Source organism: Micromys minutus, assembly GCF_963924665.1.
Source record: "Micromys minutus genome assembly, chromosome: 4".
Lineage (NCBI taxonomy): Eukaryota > Metazoa > Chordata > Mammalia > Rodentia > Muridae > Micromys > Micromys minutus.
In genome coordinates this window covers 62,392,362-62,412,730 of record NC_137973.1, presented here as the reverse complement: position 1 = coordinate 62,412,730, position 20,369 = coordinate 62,392,362, and the positions used below count along the sequence as shown (strand labels likewise).

General features: G+C 42.7%; 1 protein-coding gene across 7 annotated transcripts in view; it reads right to left on the bottom strand.

Moving 5' to 3' along the window:
• Nucleotides 1-4,019: 4,019 nt before the first annotated feature.
• Nucleotides 4,020-20,369, bottom strand: part of CFI (complement factor I) — a 43,492-nt gene continuing 27,142 nt past the window's right edge. For 4 of the 7 annotated variants that reach the window (XM_080916380.1, XM_080916383.1, XM_080916379.1 and 1 more), the window contains 5 exons: nt 16,788-16,891; nt 16,515-16,618; nt 6,304-6,581; nt 4,817-4,921; nt 4,020-4,499 (listed from right to left, as the gene is read on the bottom strand). In XM_080916380.1, coding sequence (XP_080772506.1) covers nt 4,282-4,499; nt 4,817-4,921; nt 6,304-6,581; nt 16,515-16,618; nt 16,788-16,891 — 809 coding nt within the window. In that variant the 3' untranslated portion in view covers nt 4,020-4,281. Of the gene's footprint in view, nt 4,500-4,816; nt 4,922-6,303; nt 6,582-16,514; nt 16,619-16,787; nt 16,925-20,369 lie in introns of all 7 variants that reach the window. The other 3 variants (XM_080916381.1, XM_080916384.1, XM_080916385.1) reach the window with 2 other exon arrangements.

Sequence of the window (20,369 nt, the reverse complement as noted above, 5' to 3'; positions counted from 1 at the left end):
TTTTGCCGTAGACCACCTCCCCCTTCCCTGGTACCATGTCATTGGTTTTGTCCCCAGACACTGTGTTTTCCCTCCTTAGCCTATCTAGAACCAGGGCCACTCTTCCTTCCCCGATGTGGCTTCTGTCTTCTTCAGTTTCCCTTGGATCTGAAGGATACCCTGTCTTCCATATCTCATGTCTGCCTTCCACCCTCCCCTGGACCTCTTCCTGCCTGCTTCCCGTTTGGACTTTATACATAAATTCTTTAGTGGTTTCAACTCTTGGGCATGAGGCCACACTCAGTTTGTCCTTTTCTCTGATGCACCCTAGGTACCAGGGACACTGAGCTGCTCTCCGTGTGTGTGTGTGTGTGTGTGTGTGTCTCCTCAAGCTTCGAGGCCTTTGGAAAGTGGCCTAGGACCTAGGGTGGAAGGAGAGAAGAGAGTTCTCCAAGTTGTCCTTAAACCTCTACATATACATACAAACACATAATAATAATAATAATAATAATAATAATAATAATAATAATAATAAATAATAATAATAATAATAATAATAAAGAAAACACCTAAAGGCTTGCTTGTTTGTTTTTCTGGCTCAATTCCAGGGTCCACTTGTGTGGTTAAAATTAAAGGAGGGCTGGCACAAGGCCTGTGATGGGACAGTTTGTCTAATCTTGTCAGGGACAGTTTTAGAAAGGAAGAGAGGAGAAGCCAGGGAAGAGGCAAGATGGAGGAAGAGGAAGATAGGATGACCCTATCTGTGTGCCTCTGCATAGCTACAGGTTGTTATGAGTATTTTATAAGGGATGGATTTGTATAGGATGATTTGTCTTGTCGAGATAGGAAAACTATATTATTTGGCTCTGAGTTTATAATGTGGATATTTTGTGGAGTGTAAAATTTACAGAAAAAAAAATCTGAGATAAAGCCATTGTTAAATTACAAGTTTCTGGAGTTTTTAATTGTTGGGCTGGTTGCAGTGTGGGTAGAGTTTGTGGCTGACCCTCTGCTGGGAGAGAGACACCAGAGGGGATAGGCCGTGGATAAGATGAATATGTTAGTTCTATGTGGCCCTCAAGTGCCAGAACTAATGTGAGAGAGTTTTATTTTCTAACGGAGAGAGTACCTGGGGCATTGTGTCGAGGTACTGGACACTGGAACCAGTCGCCCCCTTTTAAAATATTTACTGCAACACACTTGATCACAGTGAAGAAGCTAAAATGGCAGGAGCTTCAAGCATTGGGTTGCATCACAATTGGAATCCCTTGCCTAGGGAATAGTTCTGTTAGTCAGTTGGTAGGTATTATTGCTCTCCCACACCCCCACCCCCATCCCTCATCTCCTACCCCAACCCCCTCCCCATCCCCAACCCCCATTCCCCACCCTCATCCCCCATCCCTCAACCCCCTCCTCAACCCTCCATTTTCCACCCCATCCCCCACCCCCAAACCCAATCCCAACCCCCATCCCTCAACACAAACCCCCATCCCCCCATCCTCACTCCATTCCCCCAAACCCAATACCAACCCCCATCCATCCCCCCATCCTCACTCCATTCCCCCAAACCCCATCTCCCACTTCTCATCCCCTCACCCCCCTCTCCTCCCCACCCCAGCCTTCCCACCCACACCCCCACCTTCCCAGCCCCCCCACCCCCACTCCTCCTGCAGGTGTGAAGGCTGGTAATTATTTTAGCTCTTTGTTCTTTTAACTCACCAATAAGCAGCTGCAATTGTTGTTGACTCTGTCTTCAGGGTGGCCTGGGGTCTCTTTCCTGAGGTAGGTGAGGACTTCCCTGCCATCCTTACTTTCAACTTGGTTTGTTATAAAACCAAGTTTTGTTTCTGTTGCTGTGATAAAGATCATGATCAGAGGCAACTTGAGGATTGGAAGGTTTATGTCCTCCTCTTAGAATTCTGGGAGAAGTAAGGACAAGAAATCAGGGCATGGACTTGGAGGCGGGAACTGAAGTAGAGACCATGGAGGAACACTGCTTACTGGCTTGCTGGCTCCTAACCTGCTCAGATCATCTGTCTAGAGCTGGCACTGCCCCTGGTTGCACGGCTCTCACTCATCAGTCATTAATCAAGAAAATGTCCCACTAACTTGTCTATAGGCCAATCCAATGGAGGCACTGAATCTCTATTGGAACTAAGCTAGCTGATCACATTGGATTCTGTTTGTGATTCAGAGTCCTGAGAGACACCTCTGACCTGGATAAGCCCTGGAGTCAGAACATCCTGTTCCCACCTTACCTGGTCTTTTCCTGCCTGGGGCCACCTTGGAAAGCTGAGTCACTGCCCTTGAGAACCTCACCCTAGTCCATTCGAAGGTTTTTGTTTGTTTTTGCAGGTTTCAAGTCAGTGTGCAGAATGGGGTTCTGAGCCTTCAGCTGAAAGACCCCCACAGAGGGGAGACCCTCAGTCAAGTCTCGGGATAACACAACCCCCCAAGAACTCACGAGAGACCATCCTTGCTGCAATTACACAAGGTTTTTTAATGGACCAGTGCACTGGGGTCGAGACTCATATCCCACGCAGGAGTAGAGGAGTCTGACCCGGAGTGGCTGCGAGAAGGGGGTTTTAAAGGAAACAAACAACAACTGGGAGGAGGGTACGTCATTGGAGGACCGTGGAGCATGAACCCAGTAGACATTTCCACTCTCTGCTTCACAATGACAGCGTTGGTTTTAAAGCAAATCCTAAAGTTAATGCTGATTCACTGAACATCTCTGAATGTTTGTTAAGAGCAAGAGGTACAGCCAAAGAAAAAGACAGATAAGGACTGTCATCTGTCTCACACTGTCCTTGGGGTGACAGTTGGAGAAGAGGAAGGAAACTAATAAAAACAATGCCTCAAGAAAGATCAACGCTGTTCTGAGATTAAAGCGGGCTATTATGATGGAGTTGGAACATTTGCTATATCCCTGACAAAATGGTGATGCTTTATGCAGAGGGGAGAGGAAAAGGGACACAGTTAGGAAATACAGGGTTGGCCACATCACCCCTGAAATGGCAAGTACTTGGTGGCACATTTAGTTAGTGTGCTGTTGTAGGACAGGTAGAGACTGGGGGGGCGGGGGAGGAGGTTGTGAACTCATGAGCCCTTGGACTCGGCAGAACTTAAAAATGAGTCAAGATACAGGACACCAGAGAAAGAGCAAAGCAGAAGCAACCAGAAGGGCGTGGCTTGCAAGAAGGCTAAGAACAAGGAACCCAAGAGATAGTCAAGGGCTGCTGGTGGGAGAGCAGTCAAGTGGCCATGACAATACCGGGGAGGGGCTGTGGAGAGGGTTCCATGGAAGGTTAGGGGAGCCTGTGACAGAAGAAAAATGTATTAGTACTTAAAGAAGCAGAGAAATGGGACAAGAGCTGGCAGGTGTCATTGCCCCATAACAGATTCTATGCCAGACTTTTTACCAAAACACAGGTTCATTTTCACCCCTTCTCTTGTTGTGAAACATCCTGTAGCTTTTCTTTCTTCTCATGGAGGGAGAGAGGTTCATAAAGGCCAGGAAACTAAAGAGATTCACTAGACTCAGGAAGCTCAGAAAGGTACAAGAATCAATAGACCCTTCTCCAAGGTAGTGTTGGTAGTTTGCAGCAGCTGGGAGAGGCGGTGCTCTTCTGTGGAATTGCCTACGAATTGGGTAGTGAGCCCCAGCAATCTCCTCTGAGTTGTCATCTATACTTGGGTAAGTTTGCTGATGATCCAGCTGCCTTAAGTAACTATGATCCCGTAAGGAGCCCCAATAGGCTCATTGCTTTCTCAAGCTAGACTTGGGTGTGATAATGTCTTTGGTCTGTAGTTGGCACCCCACTTGGGATGAATAGATGCTTGTTCATGGTCTCCCCAGGGAAAACCATAAATACAGATGGGACATAATACACAAAGAATATAATAAATGGCCCAATGCCTAATGTAGTTGGTGGCAGATTTGTGACTTGAACACAGTCTTGTGAGATTCTAATGTCACTAAACTACCTTCATTCCTTCCTGAACAGTTAATGTAGTCAAACTATCTGTAAATAAAATGTGTGGGCTGAGGGTGTAGCTGAGTTGTACTAGGCAGTGAAAAACAGACAAACGAACAAAAACAAACTATCTTGTATGCTTAACTGGAATATTTATTGGGGATTATATGGCAGAATCCTACAATAGCATACATTTTGAAAAAACTTTCGGACAAGCGGTAAGACTTGCTTCTTACCAGCTCTGAGGAGAACTAATTGTGTAGTTTTATTTCAATTACAATGTAACCCCTGAAAGAATAAGTGTAGAAAGAAGGAGGTTGTAGCTTCAGACATTGTGTTGAGAAACTAGGGGCCTTCCCACGTGATAACTAATCCAGTCAAAATAATTGGCCACTCTGGTGTAAACACCTGGGAACTCTGGCCTCCCACAGTTTTCACCCCAGCTCACAATGCCCCAAACATAAGTGACGTTGTTGACATCCTTGCAGACCAAGGGTCCTCCAGAGTCTCCTTTGCAGGCATCAATGGACCCATCACTGGTACCTGAGAGAGACAAAACTACATTTTCATCCATTCGTCAGGGCCCTTGCTCCTCTTTCCTGCCCCCCACACTGGTGCACACGAAGACTTGCACTTTTTTTAAAAAAAAACTTTCCTGACAGAGCTGTCATGGGTCCTTTTGGGGACTGCAGACTGAAGTGTAGGAAATAATCTGTAAACGTTCTGTTTCCCTGAGTTAGCATAGTTGTTCTGCTTGACTTTTGTGCTCTACACCACACTGTGAGGAGATTCAGATACAATCGGGAAGGGCAAAGCAGACTAATAGAATGGGTACCCCAGGTTACCCCGTGGGCACTTACCTGCACACAGCATCTCTTTTTCATAGTAGCGATCTGGGTAAAACTGAGAGCAGTTGCCTATGAGGTTAACTTGGCCCCACCTAAGTGAGTAGACTTTTTGGTTATCTATACAAAGTGAGAAAACAGATATTTAGGAGCTGCCAAGGAGAAGTCTAAATAAAGATTGTTTTAGCTTAGTAAAGCATTAAGAAGATAAATGAATGTACTTTAATAATTATTACATATATTAATAATTGAAGACCCTTTCTTGGCACATTTAAATCATAGTCTCTTCATATCCCTAGTTTCTAGAATTACCTTTCTGAATGGAAATGAAGGAAGGCCATTGAACATGTGTAGTGAAGCTACAATTATTTAGTAAAGAGCTGGCCCTTGTGGTGACTGAGGTATAACCCACTCCCACTGTTGATAGGTTCCGTAGAAGAATGACCTGAGAGGCAGTGATGGAGCCTCCTCACATGCATCTTTGATATCTTTTCCTGCAACCACGAATTTCTTTGAAATTACCATCAGAAAGCATCCTTGAAGAAGTTAGAAAATCCAGTGCTGTTGTCGGAATGTACATGCTTTTGAGCTTAAAGGAAGTACCTATTTAAGTGACCTGAACTGATGGACCAGGAGATAGAACTTCCTTCACATTGAAGTCAAAGGGACTTGAACACCTTTGGTCTGTAGAAAGAGAAGGGCCAGGTGCTCCTGACTGACAGCCCGAGGGAAATGAGAGAGAGCAGCATAAGCACCCAGAGACAGGAGGATGGGTTGAGGAGCAACATTTGGTCCCAGATCCCCTCTTCCTTTCCCTGGCTCACAGCGATTTGATGCAAATGATGCAGTTTTCCTTTCAGCCTGTCTGCTTCCTCGCTGTGCAAAGGTCCAAGAGCTCGGGATAGACCTGCCTCATTCTTCACCAACATCCAGAATATTCTTGCACAAAGTAGTTGCTTAATAAAACTCAATGTGATAAGAGACTGTATAAAATCACAGTAATTTAGTTGCAGACCTTACAAATGTCTTATGCCAAATTACTCTCTTTGCCTGTGTCTTAGCCCTGTGCTAAGCAACATGGTATATGGAACTGTGATTCCCTCTCTACCTATTCTCTCTCAGGAGGTCCATTTGAAATAAAACTGTTTCATTAGCACTTCTATAGGTAAAAAAATGAAGCAAATCTTATTGGCCTCAACTCCCAATCCTCCTGCTGCTAGGATTATAGGTGTACACCATCACAAGAACCCATTCGATTCTTGGTTTTGGTCCTGGGGATCAAACCCAAGAACTTGCACATGCTAGACAAGCACCCAAGCATTACGCTGCATCTCCAATTTCATGTTGTTCTGACAATGGGGCTCTGAGCAGCAGCTCAGGTCATGAGCTCAGGCAAGAAGCCCTTACTGGATGGCGCTCACTTTTGTGTAAGATATTTTTGTACTAGATGGGTCCCCATACATTTCTAATCCAATGTCCAACCCTGGAGGTAAAGCACATACCTTTCTCTCGACCCCATCCAGAGACAGTGCATCTTTCATTTGGTTGGAACAGATATGGAGACCATGGGACACAGGCAGGCACAGAATTGGAGAGCTCACAGTCTTTCTTGTTTGACTGCTTTCTCATTTCAATCAAAGCTATGTCATTTTGGTAGCTTTTGCCATTGTAGTTTTCGTGAACAATAACTCTGTTCACTGTTTGAACTATCAGCTGAGAGTTCGGTTTTAGCCAGTCTAATAAAGCTGTCCAAACTTGGTAATGTCGAGACCTACTGGGTCTGTAAGAGAAAGGAATGGGGAATGAACTATATCAAGAAAAAAATATGGATCTCCATACTTCGTCTTTGTAGTCTTTCTTTTAAAGGATAAATCTGCCTTTTTAATCCTTAGTGATAGTATGATGATGGTTTGTATATGCTTGGCCAAGGTGTGGCATTATTAGAAGGTGTGGCCTTGTTGGAGTTGGTGTGTCACTGTGGGTGTGGACTTGAAGACCCTCATCCTAGCTGCCTGGAAGCCAGTCTTCTCCTAGCAGCCTTCAGATGAAGATGTAGAACTCTCAGCTCCTCTTGCACCATGGCTGCCTAGATGCTGCCATGCTTCTGCCTTGATGATTATGGACTGGACTTCTGAACCTGTAAGCTATCCCCAATTAAATGTTGTCCTTATAAGAGTTGCCTTGGTCATGGTATTTGTTCACAGCAGTAAAACCTAACTAAGACAGATATAAAACTGGAGAACTACATGTATGTAGAGCAGGGTGATTGATTGGTTGATGGAGAAGGCACCAAGTTCCCAGCTTTTTCTACGATTGGATTGTCTAGCCTTTCCAAGTAGTCAGGTATGTTATAGAGTGGACTGTCCATGAGCAAAAATTTGAATATTTAAAATATCTTCTTTAATTATGTCCTCTGTCTACCATTAAAAATCATCTATAATCTTGTTTTCTCATCAAAAAGCACAACCTGAATAGAATTTATCTTTCCTTCACAATGGCTCAGACAGTCCCAGTCCAGTTCAATGGCAATGTCCTAGGAAACAGTGTGATGCTTGAATGCTTTTACGTATGCCTAAGTGTTCCAAGAATGCTGCCATCCATGTTGATTTGGGTTGTATTGTAGGTTCAGGGATCATAACTATTCCTTGAAGGTTAACTTGGCTTTATGGCTTACTGAACACTAACATAATGTTTGCCAACTACACAGACAGGTATTGTACCTGGCTCTGGGGAACAGAAGTTAGCAAAACCAGAAAGCATTTAGAAAGCGTGCATCATTGGATGGGTGATCACAACGCTGAAGAGAGATACCGTGTGAGGAGTGAGAGGAGTGTGCAGGAGAAAGGCTCTTGCGAACTTCTCAGGAGGGCTCTGATTAAAAGCATTCGGGGAGGATGCCACAGTGAATCAAGAGCTGAGCTGAATCCGAGTAAAGAGCAGCATTAACTAGGGAAGAGCGTCAAGAGCGATCATGCCAGACAGGGGAAAGGGCCCATGAAGGCTGTTTGCAGAGGAAGCAATTGCTCTTGAGCATCTGAAGAAGCCCAGAGTGGATGCTTGAACAGGCAAGGAGTAGTGTGAGACTAGTGAGAAAAAGGAAGGCCAAGTCATATAAGACTTTATATGATTTATATGGGTTGACAGTTTTGTTCCAATGCTTATCTGAGAAGGACGGCAAAGCTCTTGAATTGTTTATGCGACACACTGGAGAACAGATGGGTCAGACCATGAATAGACAGGGTGCATGTAGGAAAGGCAACTGGAGGCAGCCCTTTAATGCAGATGATAAGGACAAGGTAATAGGGAAGGAAACAAGGTTTGAAAAGCAAATGGTGAAAAATTAAACATTAAGAATGCCTTGCCTAGGCAAGCTTAGAGAGGGAAGTAATGATGATTCTTAGATTTGTACCTGTGTTAACCACATAAATGGTGATTGTTAAGAAAGGAAGAACCAGAACAGGACTGTATTTAAGAGAACTGGCCTAAAAGGTAGGCCTTGGACATTTAGAGATCAATCTATCTCTCTCTGTGTCTCTCTCTCTATCTATCTTATTCTGTCTCTCTCTCCTCCTCCTTCTCCCCCCCCCGTGTGTGTGTGTGTGTGTGTGTGTGTGTGTGTGTGTGTGCTCTTGTTCATTTGCAGTCATGTCTGTGCATGGGGTAAGTATGTTTGCAGATGCACATGCATGTGCACATAAAGACCAGAGATAAATCTTGGATATTGTTCTTTAGGCACTGCCCACCTTGATGGTGTGGCAGGTTCCTTCATTGATCTGCAACTCACCAAGTAGGCCATGCTGGGTGGCCAGCAAGCCCCAGGGAGCTCCCAGCCAGTGTCATATTATAAGCACATGTCACCACACCCAGCTTAAAAATGCTTGTAATGTGGGTTCTTCAGCTTAAACTCGGGGCCTCATGCTTGATGTAATTTCACTGTAGTCAGGAACTATGGATGGATGTTGACTGCAGGTCAGGAGATGGAGAAAAGGCTCTACTGTGGCTACCATTGAGTCACGTTAGGGTGGGACCTTAGACTACAGGTAAGGAGAGGAAGCCAGGCTGAACACTGAGACATTCCAACTGCTCAGAGGCTGCGTGACGTAAGCGTAGATGACCTGGTAGAACATCAGAGGAGGAGGTATGGGCAGAAAAAGAAACCAAGGGGATGCAGTGCCATGGAAACTAAGAGAGGAGCATCTTAAAGAAGGAAGGTAGAAGAGGGAGTTTGGGCAGAACAGAACAGAGCCTGGCCCATCTGCTTCCCGGACTGGCAGCCCCTAAAGGTTGAAAGACTGATGAGTAGGAGATCTAGGCAGCCAGGGAGCAGAGAGATCTCTGCGGAGTGCGCACAGAAAGCGCACCCCCCGCCCTGCCCTGCCTAATCCAGGGACAAGGAACACAACTTTGGAACTTCTGTTCTCACCCGACAAATCTGAGGCATAGAACAGGGCTTGGCCTATCTGCCACCTGGACCATTGGAGATCCAGGGACACAGACCAGATACAAGGGAAAGGTAAGAATATATCACTGACAACAAAATGGCAAGAGGAAAGCGAAAGAGTATATCCCAAGGAAACCAAGACAACCTGGCAACACCAGAATCCAGCTCTCCCATAACAGCAAACATTGGAATGCCAAACACTCCAGAAAAAGAAGACACAGATCTGAAATCATACCTCAAGATGCTGATAGAGATACTTAAACAAGAACGGGAGGAAAAGCAAAAAGAATCAGAAGCTTTTAAAGAGGAAACAAGAAAAACACTCAAAGAACTAGAGGAAAACAGAATCAAAGAGATGAAGGAAGGGAAGAGGGAATTTAAAACGGAAATTGACACAATAGAGAAAACACTAAAAGAGATAACCCTAGAGGTAGAACACCTAAAAAAGAAATAAGGAGTCACAGAAGCAAGCATTTCCAATAGACAACAAGAGATGGAAGAGAGAATCTCGGGGGCAGAAGACAACATTGTAAACATAGACAAAACAGCCAGAGACGATGCAAAAAACAAAAAGCTCCTAACCCAAAATGTCCAGGAAATCCAGGACACAATGAGAAGACTGAACCTAAGGATAATAGGAATAGAAGACGGAGAAGAGTATCAACTAAGAGGCACAGTAAATATCTTCAACAAAATTGTAGAAGAAAACTTCCCCACCCTAAGAATGAGATGACCACGAGCATAAAAGAAGCCTTTAAACTCCAAATAGGTTGGACCAGAAAAGAAATACCTCCTGACACATAATAGTCAAAACACCAAGTGCACAAAGCAAAGAAAGAATACTAAACGCAGTAAAGGAAAAAGGTCAGGTAACATATAAAGGCAGGCCAATCAGAATCACACCCGATTTCTCAACAGAGACTATGAAAGCTAGAAGAGCCTGGACAGACATCATGCACACCCTAAGAGAGCACAAGTGCCAACCCAAGCTGCTATACCCAGCAAAACTACCAATCACCATAGATGGAGAAATGAAGATATTTCAAGACAAATCAAAATTTACACAATATCTGACCACAAACCCAGCACTACAATGAATTATAGGTGGAAAACCCAATAAAATGAGGGAAAATACAGCCTAGTAAAAACAAGAAAACTCCTAAAGAAGAAAACTAAAAGAAGAAAAAGACACAGACACAACTCATCCCACAAAAGCAATAATAGCAGGAAACAGAAACAATTATTCCTTGATATCTATTAACATAAATGGACTCAACTCCCCAATAAAGAGACATAGGCTATCAGACTGGATACATAAACAAAATCCAGCCTTTTGCTGCATACAAAAAACTCATCTCAGAGACAAAGACAGACACTATCTCAGAGTAAAAGGGTAGGAAAAAAAGTTCCAAGCAAACAACCCCAAGAAGCAAGCTGGAGTGGCTATTCTAATATCAAATAAAGTAAATTTCCAACCAAAAGTTATCAAAAAAGATAAGGAAGGACACTTTTTACACATTACTGGGGAAATCTGTCAGAAGGAACTCTCAATCCTTAACATATATGCTTCAAATAAAAAAGCACCCACATTCATAAAAGAGACCCTACAAAAGCTCAAAAAACACATTTCATCCCACAAAATAATAGTGGGTAACTTTAATACCCCACTCTCACCAATGGACAGATCACGGAAACAGAAACTGAACAAGGACACTGCAAAAGTAGCAGAGACTTTGAACCAACTAGAATTAATAGATATCTACAGAACATATTATCCTAAAGTAAAAGAATACACCTTCTTCTCATCACCCCATGGCACCTTCTCGAAAATTGACCACATAATTGGACACAGAAGGAGCCTCAATCGATATAAGAAGATTGAAATACTCCCATGCATCCTCTCAGATCACCATGGTCTACAGCTGGTTTTTAACAACAACAAAGACAACAAAAAGCCCACATACACATGGAAACTAAACAACGCTCTGTTAAAGAATAGCAGGGTCAAAGAAGAAATAAAGAAAGAAATTAAGGATTTTCTAGAATTCAACGAAAATGAAAACACAACATATCCAAACCTATGGGATGCAATGAAAGCAGTACTGAGAGGAAAACTCATAGCCCTAAGTGCTTCCAAAAAGAAACTGGAGAGAGCTCACATCAGCAACCTGACAGCACAGCTAAAAGCCCTAGAACAAAAGGAAGCAGATATACCCAAGAAGAGTAGATGGCAAGAAATAATCAAAATTAGGGCAGAAATAGACCAAATAGAAACAAAAAGAACCATTGAAAAAATCAACAAAACCAAGAGTTGTTTCTTTGAGAAAATCAAAAAGATTGATAAACCCCTAGCCAGACTAACAAGAGGGCAAAGAGAGAGTATACAAATTAACAAAATCAGAAAGGAAAGTGGAGACATAATAACTGAAACTAAGGAAATTCAAGAAATCATCAGATCCTACTACAAAAACTTATACTCCACAAAATTGGAAAATCTGGAGGAAAGGGACGAATTCCTAGACAGATACAAGATCCTAAAGTTAAACCAGGACCAGGTAAACCATCTAAATAACCCTATAACACCTAAAGAAATAGAAGAAGTCATCAAAAGCCTCCCAACCAAAAAAAGCCCAGGTCCAGACGGGTTCAGTGCAGAATTTTATCAGACATTTATTGCGGATATAACACCAATACTCTCCAAACTATTCCACAGATAGAAGCAGATGGAATACTACCTAACTCATTTTTTGAGGCCACAATAACCCTCGTACCTAAACCACACAAAGACCCTACAAGGAAAGAGAACTTCAGACCAATCTCACTTATGAACATTGATGCAAAAATACTCAACAAAATCCTTGCAAACCAAATCCAAGAACACATCAAAACGATCATTCATCATGACCAAGTAGGCTTCATCCCTGAAATGCAGGGATGGTTTAATATAAGGAAATCCATCAACGTAATCCACCATATAAACAAACTCAAAGAACAAAATCACATGGTCATCTCACTAGATGCTGAGAAAGCATTTGACAAAATTCAACACTCCTTCATGTTAAAAGTCCTGGAAAGAACAGGAATCCAAGGTCCATACTTAAACATAATAAAAGCAATATACAGCAAACCAACAGCCAACATCAAACTTAATGGTGGGAAACTTGAAGCAATCCCACTAAAATCTGGGACTAGACAAGGCTGCCCACTCTCCCCCTACCTATTCAACATAGTACTAGAAGTCCTGGCTGGAGCAATTAGACAGCAAAAGGAGATCAAGGGGATACAAATCGGAAAGGAAGTGATAAAAACATCACTCTTTGCCGATGACATGATAGTGTACTTAAGTGACCCCAAAAATTCCACCAGAGAACTCCTACAGCTGATAAAGAAGATCAGCAAAGTGGCTGGATACAAAATTAACTCAAACAAATCAGTAGCCTTTTTATACTCAAAGGACAAACATGTGGAGAAAGAAATTAGGGAAAATGTACCCTTCACAATAGTCACAAAAACTATGAAATACCTTGGTGTGACTCTAACTAAGCAAGTGAAGTATGACAAGAACTTCAAACCTCTAAAGAAGGAAATTGAGGAGGATCTCAGAAAATGGAAAGATCTCCCATGCTCATGGATTGGAAAGATCAACATTTAAAAAATGGCCATCCTACCAAAAGCAATCTACAGATTCAATGCAATCCCCATCAAAATTCCAACCCAGTTCCTCATGGAATTGGAAAGATCAATGTGCAGTTTCATATGGAATAACAAAAGACCTAGAATAGTGAAATCCATCCTCAACAACAAGAAAACATCTGCGGGAATCACTATCCCTGACCTCAAGCTATATTACAAGGCAATTGTGCTGAAAACTGCATGGTACTGGTACAGAAATAGGCTCGTGGATCAATGGAATAGAATAGAAGATCCAGAAATGAGCCCTCATGTATATGGTCACCTGATTTTTTACAAAGGAGCTATTAACATTCAATGGAAAAAGGACAGCCTATTCAACAAATGATGCTGGTCCAACTGGCACTCAACATGCAAAAGAATGAAAATAGACCCTTTCTTATCTTCTTGTACAAAGTTCAAGTGTAAGTGGATCAAAGATCTCCACATTAAACCAGACACACTGAAACTATTAGATGAGAAAGTAGGGAAAACCTTAGAACACATAGGCACAGGAGAAAATTTTCTGAACAAAACACCAGTGGCTCAAGCTCTTAGGTCAAAGATTAAGAAATGGGACTTAATGAGATTGCAAAGTTTCTGTAAAGCTAAGGACATTGTCAAGAAAACAAAATGGCAACCAACAGAATGGGAAAAGATCTTTACCAACTCCACATCAGATAGAGGCCTAATATCCAAGGTATACAAAGAACTCAAAAAGCTAGACACCAGAGAATCAAATAACCCTATTAAAAAATGGGGTACAGAGCTAAACAAAACGTTCTCAGCTGAGGAATATTGAATGGCTGAGAAATATCTGAGGAAGTGCTCGACATCCTTAGCCATCAGGGAAATGCAAATTAAAACAACCCTGAGATTCCACCTCACACCAGTCAGATTGGCCAAGATCCAAAACTCAGATGACAACAGATGCTGGTGAGGTTGGGGAGAAAGGGGAACACTTCTCCACTGTTGGTGGGGTTGCAAACTAATACAACCACTCTGGAAATCAGTCTGGCGATAACTCAGAAAATTGGACATAGTACTACCTGAAGACCCAGCTATTCCACTTCTGGGCATATACCCCAGAGAGCCCTTAGTACACAACAAAGATATATGCACCACAATGTTCATAGCAGCTCTATTTATAATAGCCAGAAGCTGGAAAGAACCCAGATATCCTTCAGAAGATGAATGGATACAAAAATTGTGGTACATATACACAATGGAGTACTACTCAGCCACCAGAAACAATGACTTAACCAAATTCTTAAGAAAATGGCTGCATCTAGAGAATATCATCCTGAGTGAGATAACCCAGTCACAAAAGAACAGACATAATATGCAGTCACTGATAGTGGGATGCTAACCCCAGAGGCTCGCACTGCCCCAGAAACAAGTCACAGACTGTATGAAGTCCAAGAAATAAAGAAAACAAAAAAAAACAAAAAAAAATAGTCATGCTCAATCCTTACCCACCAAGAACACATTGACAAATTCCAGGTTGCACCCTGTAATACATGTACTGTCTGCTCATTGTAAATAAAAAAAAAATCTTTACACACCAAGAAAAATTTGACTCTTTCCAGTTTGCATCATGTTTTACATGTACTCTATGCTCATTGTTTCTGGTGGGATCTTTATCACACTATCAAACCTTTAAAAAAACAGAGTACTGACAAAAATGTATAATTTTATGCAAAAAATGCTTAAAATCTGTACATTTATCTTTGTTTTGTAAAATAAAGTCATTAAAATAAAAAAGATGAAACAGCCCCCCCCCCAAAAAAAGAAGAGGGGGTTTGCTGTTGTACTTCACAAGGATTTTCCAGGGTGTCATTCAACACATACTTCAACATTTGAAGAAAATGCCATCTCTCAGAAAGTTGGGCCACCTAAAATTTGCTAAGAAGGCATTCATCTTAATTGTAATCAGTTGGTGACGATGCCCTGGTTTTACCACCCGGCTGGTTATATAGCTTCAGCCAAGTCATTTATTTAGTTCTCAGTTCAGTGTGCTTATCTGCAAAGCGGGAGGAATCCTAGGTACCCCTTAGGACCGCTGAGCACGCTAAGCCAGGCAGCATGTGAAAGCGACTTAGGACCCAGCCTGTAAGAAATACTCACTAGATGACACTGCATGCACTCTCAAGTCCAAACTGAGGCCAGAATCCTTTTGCAAGTTGACCTTGATTTGTCAACCAATCAAGACCTTTGGAGGATTACAATCCTGTCACTACTATGGGCTGAATTTATTGGCTGCATTCTGGATGTCCTGAATCCCAGTGTGACTGCATTTGGAGATGGTCCTTTTAATCAGGCAATTAAAGTTAAGCAGGATTATAAGAGTTGGGCTTTGATCCAGTAAGGCATGGGTCTTCATGGGGATAAAGGAGAATCTCAGAGCTACATGTGTACAGAGGAAAGGGCGCAGAGGAAGGGTGCCATGAGAAGAGAGCACATAGAAGTCAGGAAAAATAAAAACAAGCTGCGGATTGATCTTCCAGTCTACAGAGCGGTGAGAAGTCTGTGCTTTTAAAGTCACCGAGTGTGTGGTATTCACAAGCAAAGTGACACAGCCACTTACGACGCTCCCCACTGACCATGTGTGTGACTTGCACTTCTTGTTTGTCACATGCCAAGGCTGAGTCCACACTACATCTTTGACCTGAGAATCTTCAAAACCCTATCTGCGGTAGTTTGACTATTCTTGGCACTCTCGGGAGGTATGGTCTTGTTGGAGTAGGTGTGGCTTTGTTGGAGGAAGTGTGTCTCTGTGGAGGTAGGGTTTGAGAGAGCTTCCTCCTAGCTGTCTGGAAGCCAGTCTTCTGTCGCCCTTTGGATTAAGATATGGAATTTTCAGCTCCTCTGGCTGCACATCTTCCTATCTGCCGCTATGCTGCTGACTTGATGATAAGGGACTGAACCTCTGAACCTGCAAGCCAACCCCAATTAAATGTCCTTTACAAGAGTTGCCTTGGTCATGGTGTCTGTTCACAGTAGTACACCCAAACTAAGACATGTCAAAGGGGTACACAGTATGATTGGTCTTCAGCAGATGTGTTTCCTCTGACTCCTCTCCAATTCAAGGTCTGTCTTGAAACAGCCTGCTGCACTTCAGGGATCTTTCTGAGAACAACATGGAATGATACCTCTACCTGGTACAATGCCTTGCCTTCAAAGCAGCTTTGAGTTGGGAACAGGCAAATACTTCATCCAGACACAAAGAGTGAGCCAGCCAATGATAAATCGATAGAGCAGATAATTAGCATTGAGCATTGGGCATTTTATTGCCTAGAATGCAGATTAAATGGCAAGACCAGCGGGAATGTGAGGTTAGCATTACTCTCCACAAGTGCTCAGTCATAAATTCTTCCAGACAGATTTGTCCTGGCACAGTGCAGATGGGTCAGTTTAATCATACAATATTAAATTCTGCCCTCACCAAAGTTTAGCAACCTGGTCTGTCTGTTCTGAGGGACCCGGTCCAGGTCACGAATACCAGAATCTATTTAACAGATAACGGAGTAGAACTCAGTTTCTCATACAAGTTTTTATCTACCACCACCATCCCTGTTTATTTCTCACTGAAGACATTCTCACCTGACACAGTGTGCAGCCGTCAGAACCCAACAGCCACCGATATAAATGCCCCCACAGGTGATTCTGTGACCGTCCTTAATTGCCACCTGCCATGGGTATTCTCCCTGGAAGAGACATTTAAGTGGTCACTGCTCTACTACTGGATGGTGTCACCAACAGGCCACCCGGGAACATTTCCACATAAAGTCATGGTCTCCTGAGAGCACACCATCCCCTCACTGTTCTCTGATCAGGCTGACCCTTGGAGGTCATGGGATTTTCACACAGGCTTACCACCTCTGCTGGCTTCCCTCCAATTACTCTTTTCCTGCGAGTGTGAGTGTTTCTTTTGACTCCACAGGATAGTGTAGGTAATAGGGACTTTATCCGTTTTCTTTCTTCAAGAAAGGAAGAGATAGTATCATTATTTTCTTGAAACCATTAGCTTGTGGGTAGACACTTTTTGGTTCTATCGATAATACATGCATCTATTCATTTGTATGTCCGTCTGTCTGCCTATCTATCTGTCTGTCTGTCTGTCTAGGAGTGTGCATGTGTGTGTGTGTGTGTGCATGTGTGTGTGTGTGTGTGTGTGTGTGTGTGTGTGTGTAATATAGGTGTATATAGATATGTCTATTTGAGACCAGAGGTCAGCCATCAGATGCCTTCCTCAATCTCTTTCCACTCATTTTTTGAGATAGTCTCTCACTAAACATGGGACTCACTAACTGGCTAGGTTGGCTGGCCAGTGAGCTCCAGTGATCTGTTCCCCCTCCTTTACCCCAGCACTGACATTATAGACATGCACCACCACCAGGTTTTTTACATGGGTGCTGGGATCTGAACTCAGGTCCTCCTACCTGTAAATAGATTATACATGTAATACTTCTGTCTTAGTTAGGGTTTTACTGCTGTGAACAGACACCATGGCCAAGGCAAGTCTTATAAATGACAACTTTTAATTGGGACTAGCTTACAGGTTTAGAGGTTCAGTCCATTATCTTCAAGGCAGGAACATGGTGGCACCCAGGCAGGTATGGTGTTGGAAGAGCTGAGAGTTCTACATCTTCATCTGAAGACTGCTAACAGGGTACTGGCTTCCAGGTAGTAGTAAGACTAGGGTATAAAAGCCTATGCCTACAGTGACACACCTACTCCAGAAAGGCTACACCTTCTAATTCTGCCGCTCCTTGGGCTAAACAGATACAAACCATCACATTCCACCCCCTGACTCCCAGAGGCTTGTTTAAACACATGAGTCTTTGGGGGACCATACTTAAACATAGCATAATGCAAAATACATTCTAAAGTCCCCATAGTCTATAGCAGTCTCAACAATGTTAGAAGTCTGAATGCCAGAATGGTCTTCAGATCTCCAACTCCTTTATCATCTTTGTTAACTGCAACAAACTTCTTTCTCCTGGACTGGTTTCACTCTTGTTAGCAGCTTTCCTCAGCAGATACCCCTAGGCTCTGGCATCTCAAACATCTTGGAGTCTCCAAGGCAACTTCAACATTATAGCTTCTTGTTCCATGTCTGGGATCCACACATGATCTTCTGGACTTCTCATAAGAGCTGGTGTCACTTCTTCAGTTCTGTTCTCTGTAGCCTCTGCCACTTCTGTTTTTAATGATCATCCCATGATCATCCCATCTACAATACATTGGGGTCTTCTTCTGCAACTAGGCTTTACCAATAGCGTCTCATAGGCTCTCTTTATGATGCCAAGCCTCAACTTCATTGCATGACCCCTTCAGTCCTGGGTTGTCAACTACAACTGAGGCTGCACCTTCACCAATGGTCTTTCATGGCCTCTCACAGTGTCAAGCCTCAGCTGCTCTTCATGACCCCTTCATGCCTTCAAAACAAGTACCAATTGGGTGACTCTTACACATTACCAAGTACAGCCGCAGCACAAGGTACAACCTGGGCTATCTCTGGAACACAGTTTCTTTGTGCTCTCAGAAAACATTTCCTAGAAGATTTCACCTCAGTGATGTTAGTATCTTCTTCATCACAGCTAATTTCTTGCTCTAGCTAACAAGCATCAATTGTCCCAGTAATTTAGCCAGAGCCACATGGCTGAAGGTGCCTAGTTCTGCTGCTTGTTGGGCTAGAATATGGCCTCCTTGTTCTATTATATTATCACAGTTTTTCTATTTTCCAACTCCTTCACTGCCTAAGCTTGGCTGTCCTGAATCTTGCTCTGTAGATTGACCTTAAACTCAGAGATCTGCATGCCTGTCTCCTAGGATTAAAGGTGTGTGCCTCCACACCAGGATTTAAGCTTTTCTTCACCTAGAACTTTTTATGTCCCAGGATGGCCATAAGCTCAGAGATCTGCTTGGCTTTATCTTCTGAGATTAAAGGTGTATACCACCATGCCTGGATCTAAATTTATCATGGTCGGTTCTTGCCCCAAAGTCTCCAAATCTGTTATCTTCTAGAACATAGGATTCAGTTCCATTCCACTCCCTGGAGTGTTTAATACTCGACCTTGTATTTTATATTTTTCCATTCTAAGCTTGCTACACTTGTTCAAAATGTTCTTCATGCAGCTTAACCAGAGAAAAAAGGTCTCTGCTGTGCTTTTTTTTTGATATTTCCTTTGTCAATACAATTAATATAAATCTCTTTACATTAGACTAGAGTAGACTCTTCAGAAAGGGGCACAAAGGAGTCACATCCTTTGCCAAAATACCACAAAAAAGTCTTTAGGCCATATTCAGAAATTCTCCATTGAAACCTTTTGGACCAAGTCTGCACAGTTCAAATCACTCTCAGCAGCAAAGTCTCCCATATTCATACTAGGATTGCCTATTACACCCAACTTAAAGTATACCACTGCTTTCCAAAGTCCCAAAATCCACATCCCTCCAAACAAAAGCATGATCAGGCCTATCACAGCAATACCCTACTCCTGGTACCAACTTCTGTCTTAGGGTTTTACTGCTGTGAGCAGACACCATAACCAAGGCAAGTCTTATAAATGACAACTTTTAATTGGGACTAGCTTACAGGTTTAGAGGTTCAGTCAGTCTATTATCTTCAAGGCAGGAACATGGCAGCATCTGGCCAGCATGGTTCAGGAGGAGCTGAGAGTCCTACATTTTCATCTGAAGGCTGCTAGCTGAATACTGGCTTCCAGGTAGTAGCTAGGACTAGGGTGTAAAAGCCTATGGCCACAGTGACATACCTACACCAAAAATGCCACAGCTTCTAATTTTACCATTTCCTGGACTGAACATATACAAACCATCACAACATGCATACATATTATACAGTATGTGTCAAAGCAGGCCACATTCATCAGTAAATAGTTTTGGAGATTAAATAGTACTGTTCAGTTATTGGGAAATTCTGGCTCAGTATTAAAATTGACTTGATTTTCTAAAGTTCTGACTAAAAGTGGACTTGGGTAGAAAACTGACTGAAAGGTTAAACATTTACCAACCTCTAATAGATGCCACTTGTCCAGGAATTGCTACAGTGAGAACTTAGGGTGGGGTATGTGTCATATTTTAGACTCATGAGAATACTTATTAGTATAATTAATAATTTGTCTATGTATATGTTAATCCTGAGAGGTCATATGCCAGGGACTTAAGATAATCGGACCAGCAGACCTATAGATGAGTATGTGTGTTTGTGTGTGTGTGTGTGTGTGTGTGTGGTGTTTGTCAATAAGAAACCAACTACAGTAGAGTAAGGCTCAAAGCATCTAGATTTGCCTTGTCAGGAAAAGGTCAAGAAATCCATTTGTTCCAATGAGAAAGGACACTTCACATTATTTTGTGCATAGCAACAGGAGGTCAGGGCTCCAGGAAAAGAAGCTGTGAGTGAATGTAGATAGATTCACTTAGGTCTTCCTCTCC